The sequence below is a fragment of the Dryobates pubescens genome, chromosome 13, assembly GCF_014839835.1.
Source record: "Dryobates pubescens isolate bDryPub1 chromosome 13, bDryPub1.pri, whole genome shotgun sequence".
In the NCBI taxonomy this organism is placed as follows: domain Eukaryota; kingdom Metazoa; phylum Chordata; class Aves; order Piciformes; family Picidae; genus Dryobates; species Dryobates pubescens.
The window spans coordinates 21,430,514-21,444,959 of record NC_071624.1 but is presented as its reverse complement, the minus strand read 5'-3'; the positions used below and the strand labels follow the sequence as shown (position 1 = coordinate 21,444,959).

The 14,446-nt window shown below is 57.2% G+C and overlaps 1 protein-coding gene across 1 annotated transcript; it reads right to left on the bottom strand.

Annotated features, from left to right (window-relative positions):
• Positions 1-2,214: 2,214 nt before the first annotated feature.
• Positions 2,215-14,446, bottom strand: PRKRIP1 (PRKR interacting protein 1). Its single transcript, XM_054166448.1, has 6 exons — positions 14,303-14,446; positions 13,081-13,159; positions 11,687-11,787; positions 9,966-10,051; positions 6,095-6,162; positions 2,215-2,749 (listed from the first exon to the last, which is right to left on the bottom strand). The coding sequence occupies exons 1-6, from the start codon at positions 14,420-14,422 to the stop codon at positions 2,622-2,624; spliced, it is 582 nt and encodes a 193-aa protein (XP_054022423.1). The 5' UTR covers positions 14,423-14,446; the 3' UTR covers positions 2,215-2,621.

Below are 14,446 nucleotides of genomic sequence, written 5' to 3'. Positions count from 1 at the left end.
CCACCTTCAGCAGCACCTCATCTTGTTTGTTGTGGATTTCACCTCCAAGCTCAGTTCTGAGAGAAGGAAGAGCACGAGTAACTCAGGACGGGTAATGATGGCGTCCAGAGGAGGCAGGATGGCACCAGGACAAACTCAAGTTCATCTGCCTCAGGAGTAAGAGGAGTCTGCCCTCCTGCAGTAGCATCTGCTCCACTGACACAAACATTTAGTTACTCAGCTCAGAGTGACAAGCTCAGAGGCAGAACAGTCACTGTTTATTTGTGACACTCTCACTGCTCCATCCAGGAAAGCAAAGGAACAGCACAACATCTTCATGGCTCATCCACATCAGACCTGCCAGCAGGGCTCCCCTGCCCTAAGGGGGCTTTCAGTAAAGCAGTTCACAGGATCCCAGCATGCTGGGGGGTGGAAGGGACCTCTGGAGATCAGCCAGGCCAACCCCCCTGGCTTAAGCAGGGCACCCACAGCAGCTTGCCCAGCACCACAATGCCCAGGGAGGGTTGGAAGCTCTCCACACCAGGACACTCCACAACCTCTCTGGGCAGCCTGCTCCAGGCCTCCAACACCCTCACAACAAACAACTTTCTCCTTCTGTTTCTCCTAACTCATTTTCCTCTCCACAGGGAAAACACCAACAAGTGCACAACATCTGATCTGCAGCTGAAGTGCTCCAGAGGTAAACACTGTCACAACTTGCTCCAAAGCACCTGGAGATGAAGCAGGAAAGTTCATGCAGATCCCTAACCCAGGGAGTGGTAGAGATGTGGACCCTGAAGCTCAGAGATTACCTGCTCTGAAGTGTTTGGCTCTGCACAGGGCAACAAAACACCAACATCACTTGCACTTAAATCACATCAGCCTCCCTGCCACCATGCTGCCACCACTGAGGATCTGTGACACAAAGTCAGCTCAGACAAAGCTCCTGGCAGCACTCTTCAGCAAAGGCTAAAGCTAAAATGAGCTTCTCTCTCTCACTTGGTTTTGCTTTGAATAATTTGGCATTGGCAAAGGCTTGAGAGGAAGGAGCAGCACAGTCCTGACAGAGAATCACAGAGTTGTTTCAGTTGGAAGAGACCTTGAAGATCATGGAGTCCAACCACCAAGCCAGCACTGCCAGGGCACCACCAAACCATAGCCCTCAGCACCACATCTCTATGGCTTTGAAACCCCTCGAGATGGGGACTCCACCACTGCCCTTGGGCAGCCTGGGCCAGGCCCTGACAACCCTCAAGGGAAAGAAATTGTTCCTCATGCCCAACCTAAGCCTGTTTCTAAACAGCACATTTCCTTTTGTCCTATCACTTGTTCCTTGGGAGCAGAGCCCAACCCCCTACCTGGCTCCATCCTCCTCTCAGGGAGCTGCAGAGAGCAATGAGGCCTCCCTCAGCCTCCTTCTCTGCAGGCTGAGCACCCCCAGCTGCTCCTCAGACAGGTGAGTGTGTCTGAAAGCTATCAGGCACTTCAAAGAGACACTGAGAAGACAACACCCAAGTTACAAATAAAACCACCACTGCCTAAGCACTTCAGTCAAGCACCAACAAAGAAACACACACAGGGAGGTGATGGCTCCTAGGAGGGAACCCCAAGGCCAAAGCAGAGAGAAAGGCCAAGTGTCACTGCATGAAGCTGAAGGCAAGCAAAGCCATTCCATTCCAAGCCTTTCTGCCCCAGGCTTTGGAGGCTTTACAGCCACAGTCTTTTGGTTAAAAAAACACCAAACCAAACCATTGTTCCAATCCAAAAGCAAGGAGGGCAGGAAATGCAGCCAGCTCCTTTTGCCTGCACTCTCACATGCCCCACAGCACTTGGGTCTTTCTGTCCTTTCTCCTGCAGCACTGCCAGCACCTCAGTGCTGCCTGACACCACCTCCAGGAAGAAAGAGGGAGACAGAACAATCCAACACGTCCCCTTTATTCATTTACAAAAGAGCAGGGCAGAAAAGTAAAGAGGGTCAAGTTTTGAGCAATAGAAAAGGGATCCTGCTTTAAAAATCTAGAGGACTTGTCTAGCAACAGAAACTGATTTTCTTTGGGTTAGAGGTGACCCCATACAAAAGCCCCAACTCAGAACACTCACAGTGCAGGAGGGTCTGGCTCCAGACCACTTTTCTACTTTAGGTTAAACTCTTCCCTTAGACTTTTTCTGTTTGGTTTTTTTTTTTGTGTGTGGTTTTGTTTGGTTTGTTTGTTGTTTTTTTGTTTGTTTGTTTGTTTTGTGTAGCCCACTGCTCCCAGCTTGGCCAGCAGCAGACCACAGAGCCCTCACAGTAACTCTTTGCCTTAAATGGGAAGGGATATGTTTGAGCTGTCAGGCAGAGCGAAACCGCCCCGGGGCCGTGCGAGGAAGCCCTCTGGGGTGGCCAGAGGCTCGTGGGCCGAGTCTGTAGAGCGAGCTCAGGGCAGGCTGCACAGCAGTTCCACAAGCAAGGAAGGAAATAAAGGAGATCTCTCTCAGTTGGCATTTCTCTGTCAGCATCCCTCGGGCCCGGGAGGTGAAGGTCGTTCACCGCGAAGCAGATGTGGTGCAGGCCGATGGCTTCTGCTTGGCTGAGATGAAAGCTTCCATGCTCCTGCGGATCAAAGCGATGAACAGTGCTTGCCAGCTGGCCCTGCGAGCCCTCAGCCTCTGCCCATCACAAAACTGGGCTCCTCAGCATCATCTTCCTTCTCTTCCTCCTCCTCCTCCTCCTCCTTGCTGTCCTCGTCGTCGTCCTCGCTGCTGCCTCGCTCCTGAGGCTGGCTGGGGTCTGAAAACACAAACAGGAGGAGATCCGATGAGGGCAGACTGAGGGAGCTGGGGCTGTGCAGGCTGGGGAGGAGAAGGCTCCCAGGAGACCTCATTGTGGCCTTCCAGGATCTGCAGGGAGCTCCAAGAAAGCTGGGGAGGGACTTTGGAGGGTGTCAGGGAGGGATAGGACTGGGGGGGATGGAGCAAAACTAGAAATGGGGAAGATTGAGATTGGATGTGAGGAAGAAGTTGTTCCCCAGGAGGGTGGTGAGAGCCTGGCACAGGTTGCCCAGGCAGGTGGTGGAAGCCTCCTGCCTGGAGGTGTTTGCAGCCAGGCTGGAGGTGGCTGTGAGCAACCTGCTGTGGTGTGAGGTGTCCCTGCCCATGGCAGGGGGGTTGGGACTGGCTGAGCCTTGAGGTCCCTTCCAACCCTGACAGTTCTGTGATGCTGTGAAATGAGAACATGGCCCCAGGGGGCTTCCTCAGGAGGTCTTTCACAACCAAACAGTCTCAGGGGCTCAGCAAACCTGTGCCTATTAGGTCACATTAATTAGCACAGATGGATAACACGTTCCCATGGGGCTTCCTTCTTAAATATCTCACCACCAAGGAGTCCCAGATACACAGGGCTTTGCCAACCATGGCCTGGGCTGCATCAAAAGCAGTGTGAGAAGCAGGATGAGTGAGGACATTCTGCCCCTCTATTCTGCTCTGACCCCACCTGGAGTACTGCATCCAGTGTTGGTGTCCCAAACACAAGAAGGACCTAGAACTGCTGCAGCAGGTCAAGAGAAGGCCACAATAGATGATCAGAGGAATGGAGAACCTCCCCTGTGAGGACAGGCTGGCAGAGCTGGGGCTGTTCAGCCTGGAGAAGAAAAGGCTCCAGGGAGACCTTAGAGTTGCTGGGGAGGGGTCTGGAGAACAGGGCTGGGAAGGAGCAGCTGAGGGAGCTGGGGGTGTTGAGCCTGGAGCAGAGGAGGCTGAGGGAGACCTCATTGCTCTCTGCAGCTCCTTGAGAGGAGGCTGGAGCCAGGTGGGGGCTGGGCTCTACACCTAAGGGACTAGTGACAGGACAATAAGCAGCAGCCTCAGGTTGCCCCAGGGGAGGTTTAGGTTGGCCATGAGGAACAATTTCTTCCCCTTGAGGGTTGTCAAGGCCTGGCCCAGGCTGCCCAGGCAGTGGAGGAGTCCCCATCCCTGGAGGGGTTTCAGAGGTGTGTAATGTGGTGCTGAGGGCCATGTGGTGCCCTGGCAGTGCTGGGGCATGGCTGGACTCAATGATCTTAAAGGGCTCTTCCAGCCTAAACGACTCTGTGACTTTAAGATTAAGGAGGCTCACGGCAAACTCACAAAGACCAGAAAGCACCTACTAGAAATTAAACAGCAGACCCTGGAGATGAGGAGGGGCTCCAGGGGAGGCCTGCATCTAAGAGCCACTACTCTGCTGCCACCACCTCTTGGTGCCTTCACCGTTCCTGAAGCCGCGACGCCCCCTGCTCAGCTCCGGCCAGCGGCAGCCAGCTGCGGGCGGGCAGGCGCAGCGCGCTGGCGCCACCGTGCGGCCACGCTCGGTACCTGCAGGGGTCTACACCGCCGCGCAGCTCCCGTGCATCACCACCAACCTTTATTCTTGCTGCTTCCTTCAAGATAAATGCTGCAAGCTCCCCGTGAGGCAGCAATGTGCCCTGGTGGCCAAGAAGGCCAAGGGGGTCCTGGGTCCAGTTCTGGGCTCCCCAGTTGAGGAGAGACAGAGAACTGCTGGAGAGAGAATCCAGGGGAGGCTGCAAAGCTGCTGAGGGGCCTGGAGCAGCTCTGGCAGGAGCAAAGGCTGAGAGCCCTGGGGCTGAGAGCCTGCAGAAGAGCAGCCCCAGAGGGCAGCTGAGCAATGCTCAGCAAGAGCTAAAGGAGCTGTGGGGGGCAAGAGGCTGGGGCCAGACTCTGCTGAGTGGTGCCCAGGGCCAGGCCAAGGGGCAGCAAGGGGCACAGAGTGGAGCCCAGGAGGTTGGATGTGAAGAGGAGGAGAAAGTTGTTTGTTGTGAGGGTGCTGGAGGCCTGGAGCAGGCTGCCCAGAGAGGTTGTGGAGTGTCCTTGTGTGGAGAGCTTCCAACTGCCCCTGGGCACAGTACTCCTGGGCAAGCTGCTGTGGGTGCCCTGCTGGAGCAGGGGGTTGGCCTGGATGATCTCCAGAGCTCCCTTCCAGCCCCTGCCTGCTGGGTTCTGTGATTCTGTGAAGGACTGCTCTAAAGACAGGGGAGTTTGGCTTCTGGCTTCCAGAAGATCACTGACTTGAGCAGAACAAAGCACTGGGACCTGGCAGTGCCACAGCACAGCACCAGCCCCTGCTCCAGCCCTGCTCCCTCCCAGCAGGGATGGCTTACTCTGGTCCCTCCCAGTCAGCACTTTGGCTCCTTGCTTCAATTCCCTTTCCCAGTCACAATTCATAAATGAGTACTTTAAAACAACCCCAAAACAAGGCAAACCAGCACAGAACCAACCTAAAGCAGCCCTCACTCACCCCCCAACCAAATGAATCCCTCCTGCTCCATTCATGTGCTGCCAGAAGGGAAAATTAACTTAATGATTAATTTGTCCTCCTGTGTTTCTAATGGGAAGCTGGCAAGAGTTCAACTGGAACAGATCCAACCCTGCACAGCAGAGCAGAGCTAAGGTGGAGCTGTCAGACAAGGCACTGCTGCAGCAGAATGAGCAGGGAGTCATCTCCAGGCTCTGGATTACTGCACAGGACACAAAGGGCCACTGCTGGAAAGAGGAAACTAAAACCACCCTCACTGGAAGGAAGCAAGGAGAGCCCTGAAGCCTGAGCAGCCTGTTCAAAGTGACACTGCTGCAGGGTAGGTCTGGGGAGGACCAAAGGCAGTCAGGTGCTTGGTGTTGATTTGATGTGGGGTGGAACAGCTGGCACCACAGGGGCTCCACTGCTCACACTCCAAGTTTCCTGCTGGGCCATTTCCCCACCTGTTTTCCTGTGCACCTTTCCAAACACACTTTAAGAAGCCAAGGCACAGCCCAGGAGCAAAGTGCTGCTGTGAACAACCTGCTGAACCTGCAGCTTGCCAGGACAGATGGGGCAAAACACCCACAGCCAACAGGGACCCCAACATGTCCCCAGCTGAGAGGCAAAAGAAGCCTTCCCCAAACAGGCCAAAGGAGCTGGGAGGTTAAATCTCACCACAGATGGCTTTCAAAGAGAGTCTTCAGGTTGGCTTAAGACTCAGTGCTGAAGTGTTTCCCACCCCTCTCCTGAGCAGGTTGGGGGCAGGGGGTGGGCACAAACCCTTGTAAGGCTCCAAGTGGGGATAAGAACAAAGCCTTGAGAGCAGAGAAGTGAAATGTCACTGACCTTTCTCCTGCTTCTTTTGCTCCAGTTTGTTTTTCTTAGCCTGCAGTTTCTTCTCTTTCAACTTCTGGCTACAAAGCAAAGCAAAAAAAATAACAGAGAAAACCACAACCCCAAAAGACTCTTTTGCCACAGGCAGCACTGGAAAGCCTCTGCACATGCACACACTGAGCAAGGCCACAGGCAGCCTGCAACAGCAGCTTTCAGGAGAGGGTTTGGGCTTCAGTTTGGCTTCCAAGTGGAAAATTCAGCAAGAGCCAACTCAGAACTCTTTAAGTTTCTGTTGCCCAGCTGTGTCTCTGGTGGGTTTGAGCCCAAAGGAGTGCTTGAAGCCTGCCATGATGGCACAGCAACCAAAGTGGGATAGGGAGAATCTCCCAAGAACAGTGGCACTGAGAGCACCCTCAGCAGGGTTGCTGATGGCACCAAGCTGTGTGGTCCAGCTGACTGCTGGAGGGAAGGATCCATCCAGAGGGACCTGGACAGGCTGCAGAGCTGGGCCCAGGACAACCTCAGGAGGTTCAACAAGACCAAGGGCAAGGTCCTGCAGCTGGGGCAGGGCAATCCCAAGCACTGAGAGAGGCTGGGCAGGGACTGGCTGGAGAGCAGCCCTGAAGAATCCAACCTCCCACCAGCACAGGTTGCTCAGGGCCTCATCCAGCCTGGCCCTGAACACCTCCAGGGAGGAGGACATCCACAAGCTCCCTGGGCTGCCCAGGGAGCTTGTGGATGTCCTCCTCCCTGCAGATGTTCAGCACCAGAAGGCCTCACCTTGAACACCTCCAGGCAGGGCACAGCCACAGCCTCCCTGGGCAACCTGTGCCAGAGTCTCCCCAGCCTCACTGCAAAGAATTTCTTCCTCATCTCCAGTCTCAGTCTCCCCTCTCCCAGCTCAAAGCCATTGTTCCTCATCCTGGCACTCCCAGCCCTTGTCCAAAGTCCCTCCCCAGCTCTCCTGGAGCCCCTTCAGGTTGCTCTGGAAGGCTGCTGTGAGGTCTCCCTGGAGCCTTCTCTTCTCCAGGCTGAACAGCACCAACTCTCCCAGCCTGGCCCCACAGGGGAGGTTCTGCAGCCTCTGATCATCTTCATGGCCTCCTCTGGAGCCTCTCCAGCAGCTCCAGGTCCTTCTTGTGCTGGGACCCCCAGAACTGGAGGCAGTGCTGCAGGTGGGGGCTGAGCAGAGCAGAGGGGCAGAATCCCCTCCCTGTGCTGCTGCTCTCCCTGCTCTGGCTGCAGCTCAGCACTCAGCTGGCTCTGGGCTGCCAGGGACCACTGCTGGCTCCTGGGGAGTTTGTCACCACCTGACCCCACCAAGGCCTTCTCCTGCAGGCTGCTCTGGAGCCACTCCTCACCCAGCCTGTGTGTGATCCAATGGCAGACAGAGGGCAAAGCAACTTGGAATCCCTGCTTCTCTCTCAACACCATGAATTAGTTCTCTTGAAACAAAAAGCCAAGTGCTGGACCTGTCTGGTCAGCACAGCAGAGAAAGAGTGGTGAGGGCAGTTAAAGAGGCTCCTGCAGGGCAGAACCATTTGGTACCTCCACCCTTAGGCTGCAAAAGGGGCCAAGGAGGTGTCAGTGCTCAGGCAGCATGTGCTGGTGGAGCATTTGCTCTCCATCTCAGGCAGGGAAAAGGCAGCAGGCCAGATCCTACTTGCTGGCCATCTGCTGGGCCTCACTACATTCAAATGAGATGGCAACAGTGAGAGTGTTGTGCACTTCTGTGGCTAGTGAGTCACTTGGCAGGGGCCTTTCAGCAGCAGCTCTCAAGCTCCAAGATGTGAAATCCTCAAAGGAGCAAGAGAGGGGATGCCAGGGTCAGAGCCTCTGAGAGAGCCAGGCTGTGGTACTCTGCTGCTTCTGGAAGGCATGGTGGGATTTGGATTCTTGGCTCTCTGTGCTACAATGCTCAGACTATTTCCAGAGGGTATCAACCCTGTAGCTGTCTCACTGTGTCTAGAGCTAAGGCAGGGATGGATTTAGCAGTTTTCAGCTGTTCCACCTAACTTACCAGACCTGCCCCAGAGAGAGCACAAGGAGCAATGGTTTGAAACTGGAGCAGGGCAGAGTTAGGTTGGACACCAGGAGGAGTGCACAAAGAGAGTGGGGAAGTACTGGCTGCCCAGGGAGGTGGTTGAAGCCCTGTCCCTGGAGATATTCAAGATCAGACTTGATGTGGCCCTGGGCAGCCTGCTCTAGCTGGAGATCTCCCTGCTGCCTGCAGGGATTTTGGACAAGGTGACCTTGGAGGGTCCCCTCCAGCCTGATGCAATCTGTGACCTGCCAGAGCTTTCAAAGAGGTAGGCAGCAACAGATGGCTTCAATAGCACTGCACCCACCAGTGAGCACTGCAGGACTCAGACTGCCTGGAGTGCTCACAGAGGACAGCATCAGGCCCCACCATGCTCTGCTAGCCCAAAGCCACACAGGTACCCAACTCAGCAGCCCCCACCCTTGCATTTAAGCTGCTTGGTGCCAGCTGTTTCAGGCAGTTATTTCAGCTGGCTGTACACACAAACCTTCCCTGCCATGGGTAGAACACACACAGTGCAGCCCACGTCACAGTGGCAGCAAAAGCTCAACCAGTCCAAAGCCATCCCACTGATGATGGCCTGGGAAGCAAACCAAGCCAGGAGAGCCTGCCCAGCCAACAGCTACCTTTAGAATCAGGCAGTGACATGAAGCAAGGTGATCAACAACCCCAGGCAGTGCTACAGGCTGGGGGCAGAGTGGCTGAGAGCTGCCAAACAGAAAGGGACCTGGGGGTGCTGATTGACAGCTGCCTGAACATGAGTCAGCAGTGTGCCCAGGGGGCCAAGAAGGCCAAGGGCATCCTGCCCTACATCAGGAAGAGTGTGGCCAGCAGGAGCAGGGAAGTCCTTGTGCCCTGTGCTCAGCACTGCTTCGGCCACACCTTGAGTCCTGTGTCCAGTTCTGGGCTCCTCAGCTCAAGAAGGACATTGAGACACTGGAATGTGTCCAGAGAAGGGCAATGAGGCTGGGGAGGGGTCTGGAGCACAGCCCTGGGAGGAGAGGCTGAGGGAGCTGGGGTTGCTTAGCCTGCAGAAGAGGAGGCTCAGGGGAGACCTTCTTGCTCTTTACAACTCCCTGCAGGGAGGTTGGAGCCAGGTTGGGGTTGGTCTCTTCACCCAGGCACTCAGCACCAGAACAAGAGGACACAGTCTCAAGCTGTGCCAGGGGAGGTTTAGGCTGGAGGTGAGGAAGAAATTCTTCCCAGAGAGAGAGATTGGCCCTTGGGATGTGCTGCCCAGGGAGGTGGTGGAGTCCCCATCCCTGGAGGTGTTTAGGAAGAGCCTGGATGAGGCCCTTGGTGCCAGATGATCAGATGGTGCTGAGTGAGAGGTTGGACTTGCTGATCCCTGAGGTCTTTTCCAACCTTATTGATTCTCTGATTTCCACAGGCAGCCTTCTGAGCTGCTTGCTGCAGCCACAGCTCCCTGCAGAGCATGCAGGCCGGGCCGAGCTCCCGGGCCAGGCCGGGCCGGGCTCCCGGGGCCGGGTCAGCAGCCGGGCCGGGCCGGGCTCCCGGGGCCGGGTCAGCAGCCGGGCCGGGCCGGGCTCCCGGGGCCGGGTCAGCAGCCGGGCCGGGCCGGGCTCCCGGGGCCGGGTCAGCAGCCGGGCCGGGCCGGGCTCCCGGGGCCGGGTCAGCAGCCGGGCCGGGCCGGGCTCCCGGGGCCGGGTCAGCAGCCGGGCCGGGCCGGGCTCCCGGGGCCGGGTCAGCAGCCGGGCCGGGCCGGGCTCCCGGGGCAGGGTCAGCAGCCGGGCCGGGCCGGGCTCCCGGGGCCGGGTCAGCAGCCGGGCCGGGCCGGGCTCCCGGGGCCGGGCTGGGCTCCCAGGGCCGGGCAGCACTCACCGCTTCCTCCTGCGCTTGGCCGTTTGCTCCTCTGCAATCATCTTGTTCCTCTCCAGCTTCCTCTGGAACTCCTCATCCAGTCTTTGCTGGAATGAGCACATGCCATACCTTGGTCACAGTCTACACTAAAATCACAGTACTATAGAATGGGCTGGAAGAGACCTTAAGGCTCCTCCAGTTCCAAGCCCCTGCCATGGGCAGGGACACCTCCCACCAGCACAGCTTGCTCAAGGCCTCATCCAGCCTGGCCCTGAACACCTCCAGGCTTGAAGCCTCCACAACCTCTCTGGGCAACCTATTTGAGTTTCTCCCCACCCTCCTAGGGAAGATTTTCTTCCTCATGTCTGACCTCAATCCAGCTTCTTCCAGTTTGAAGCCTTTACCCCTTGTCCTGTCACTCCTTGTACAAAGTCCTTCCCCAGCTCTCCTGAAGACCCCTGGAAGGCTGCTCTGAGGTCTCCCCAGAGTCTTCTCCAGGCTGAACAACCCCAACTCCCTCACCCTGTCCTCAGAGGGGAGGCTCTCCAGCCCTCTGATGGTCTCCAGGCTGGTGACACATGGGTTTGATGGGTGACCACTAGATGGATATAGAACTGGCTTGATGGCTGCACCCAGAGAGTGGCTGTCCATGGGTCCATGTCCCAGTGGGGGCCAGGGACAAGCAGAGTCCCTCAGAGATCAGTCCTGGGACCAGGCTTGTTCACCATCTTTGTGGGTGCCATGGACAGTGGCACTGAGTGCACCCTCAGCAGGTTTGCTGCTGACACCAAGCTGTGTGGTGCAGCAGACAGCTGGAGGGAAGGGATCCATCCAGAGGGACCTGGACAGGCTGGAGAGGTGGACACAAGCCAACCTCATGAGGTTCAACAAGACCAAGGGCAGGGTCCTGCAGCTGGGTGGAGGCAATCCCAGGCACAAATCCAGGCTGGGCAGGGACTGGCTGGAAAGCAGCCCTGAGGAGAGAGGGTTGGGGGTGCTGGGGGAGGAGAAGCTCAACAGGAGCTCTCAGTGTGCACTTGCAGCCCAGAGAGCCAAGCAGAGCCTGGGCTGCAGCAAGAGAAGTGTGGCCAGCAGGGCCAGGGAGGTGATTCTCCCCCTCTACTCAGCTCTGGTGAGACCCCACCTGGAGTACTGCCTCCAGTTCTGGAGCCCCTAGGACAAGAGGGATCTGGAGGTGCTGGAAGGTGTCCAGAGAAGGGCCATGAGGATGAGCAGAGGGCTGGAGTACCTCTCCTATGAGAACAGACTGAAGGAGTTGGGGCTGTTCAGTCTGGAGAAGAGAAGGCTCTGAGGTGACCTCATTGTGGCCTTCCAGTATCTGAAGGGGGCTACAAGAGGGCTGGGGAGGGACTGCTCAGGATCTCAGGCAGTGCTAGGACTAGGGGGAATGGAATGAAGCTGGAGGTGGGGAGATTCAGGCTGGAAGGGAGGAGGAAGTTCTTCCCCATGAGAGTGGTGAAGCCCTGGAATGGGTTGTCCAGGGAGGTGGTTGAGGCCCCAGCCCTGGAGGTGTTTAAGCCCAGACTGGATGAGGCTCTGGCCAGGCTGATCTAGTGTGGGGTGTCCCTGCCCATGGCAGGGGGGTTGGAACTAGCTGATCCTTGTGGTCCCTTCCAACCCTGAGTGATACTGTGATGCTATGGTGGGGGAGGGAAAAGACAAACAGATTTGTAATGAGCATCCAACAGTCAGGAGGAAGAAAGCTGCAAAGCTCTGCTGACCTTCTCAGCCATGGCATCCATGAAATCCTGCCTCTGGTACTCTCTGCGCCGCAGGTGCCGGTACACGTGGAACTCCCCACTCCCAGCTCCAGCACTGGAACCTGCAGCAAAGAGCAGTTAAGCCTACCAGAAAAAACCTCAACTAGCTGCTTCCAGATGCCCCCAGCCAGGTGCTAAGGGCCAGGACACCAAAGGGCACTGCAAGGTGGAGGTTAGCCAGGCCCAGAGCCAAGGCCTCGTCTCGCGCGAGCTCAACCCGCTCGCAGCCGAAAGCCACAGCGAGCTGCAAGCCCAAACACTCAGGGCTCACTCCAGTCTGTACTGCTCAGTTACCCTCCCTGGAGAGAATCCAGTCTTGGCTGGACACTGAGGTACAGACAAAAGCAGGGATCAAAGGCACAGCCCCTTCTCTGCTAGGCAGAAATGAGCTCAAACATCCCAGCGGGGCTGCTGCTGGATGACTTCTGGCATTTCACACCAAAACCCAAAGGTCGCCAGAGAGATGCCAAAGCTCCTCAGATGGTACCTGCCCAGGCAAGACAGTTTTGGACTGTTTGCTCATACTGTTTGCTCCCTCTTCCTGGCACCAGGCTGCAGGTGGAAGCCTCACAGGAGCTTTCAATAGCACACTCCACTCACTGCCCACCCCCCCCCGCCAGCCATTTCCCAACAGATGCCTCAGAGAAGAGCCTGAGCCCTGCAACCCAGGCAGCTGGGGGTGCTGAGCACCAACAGGATGCCAGCACCTCAGGAGCTCCCAGGAAAATGAGACACTCAGCTCAGGAACACAGCAAAGTTCACTGAAAGAGCCAGGGAGGAGCTGCAAGAAGCTGAGCAGTTTACTCTGAAGCTTTAGGCCAAGGCTCTGAAACAAGGAGAAGGCAGCTTCTGAAAGGGCTCATCAATAAGGATGAAGGGGAAAAGACACAACCTCTGGAGATGGAATTTACACAACTACTACACTTGATCCCTGCAGGAAACAGCAGAGTGTAAGCAGCAGATTTGTGTCAGGCTCCTTGTGCAGCTGCCAGCTCCCTCCCTGAGCACCTACAGTCTCAAGCTGTGCCAGGGGAGGTTTAGGCTGGAGGTGAGGAAGAAATTCTTCACAGCAAGAGAGATTGGCCCCTGGAATGTGCTGCCCAGGGAGGTGGTGGAGTCCCCATCCCTGGAGGTGTTTAGGAAGAGCCTGGATGAGGCCCTTGGTGCCATGGCTTAGTTGATCAGATGGTGCTGGGTGAGAGGTTGGACCTGATGATCTCTGAGCTCTTTTCCAACCTTATTGATGGTAGGACCTCACACCTCTTTTCTGCAGCAAAATGAGCAGCAAACCCCTCTCTGGGCCTTCTCTGCTGAAGACATTTGTGTGTTTAGGGAGGCAGCTGAAGAAGCTTTACCCATCACATCCCTGACGAACTCCGGGGGAGGCCGCGGCGCCCATTCGTTCAGCTTCTCAGGAATTGGCACAGTCTTTTCCTGCAAGAACAAACCCAGCAGCCAGCAGTGAGCTCCCAGGAGCAAAGCCTGCACTCTTAAAACACAGTGGGACAAGTGGTGTGGGGCACAGCAGCCTCTGCCACCAGCTGGCAGAACTGCGAGGAGGCCCCGCTGCAGGGATGGGAAGCAGGCAGCAAAGAGGACTCAGGAGGTCTCCTGTGGTCCTCTCCCAGCAGGACTGGGAGCTGTCTGTGCTTCTGTTCAGCATGGGAGCTGGAAGGAAGCAAGGCAGCACCTCAAACACTCACAAACAATGCATCTACCCCCACTGGCAGCAGTCTGGGAAGAGGTGAAAGGCATTTGTGCACCCTCCCTGCCAGAGCTATGAGGGACAGGGGAGGAAAACACACGGTGCAAGGTCAGGGGAAGAACAGAGAGAGAGAGAGTGTAAGTCTCCAACTGCCAAACACCTCCTCCTCCTCAGAACAAGGATCAAAACACACCGGTTAGAGGAGCCAGGGTCATTAAAACCAGCAGGCAGAGGTCTCGGGAGCCAATCCAGGGCAATGATTGCCTCCCCTCACAGAGCCCCAGGGTAGATGGGTGCCGCTCCCCCCATGGCAACCCAGTGTTGGTCCCCTCCCAGATGCGGGGAACAGTGGTGTTAGACATGGGGAGAAAGAGGGGGGTCGGTGCCTTTTTCCTCACGGACCTGGGGAGGAGGGGGAATGGAGGTGGGGTGGCTGTCGGTCCCTCTCTCCTTACAGAGCCACAGAGGAGCATTGGTTCCTCTCCCCTCACACACCCCGCAGTGGGGGTTTCTTCTCTCGCCCCCTCAAGGACCCGGGGAAGGGAACAGGGAGATCAGACCCTCGCCTCTCACAGCCCCCGGGGGGTGGGTTCGGTCCCCCTCCCCTCGAGGCCCGAAGAAGGAGGAAGAATAGACTCGGCCTCTCCCCACACAGAAGGGAGCAGGGGGTGGCGGTGTCAGGCCCTTTCCCTTCACGGACGCGAGGAGCAGGAGGGGCGGGGGCCAGCCGGCCTCTCCTTCAGGAGGACAGGAGCCTCCCGGGCTGCGGGGCGTGTGTAAGCCGGTCTCTCTTCCCTACCAGACCCTGCGGAGAAAGAAGGGGGGGGTGTGGCTCGGTCTCTACCCCCTCCCGGCCCGGCGGCTGCCCTCACCGGGTTCCTCATGAGCCGCTCAAGGCGGAGGCGCTGCTCCTCGGCGGCGCTGCGCGGGATGACGAGCGGCTGCGGCTCCTTGCGGGGCCGGGGCGGCCGCGGGGCCGAGGGCGCCGCCATTTTCCAGCCCACACCGCGCCCCGC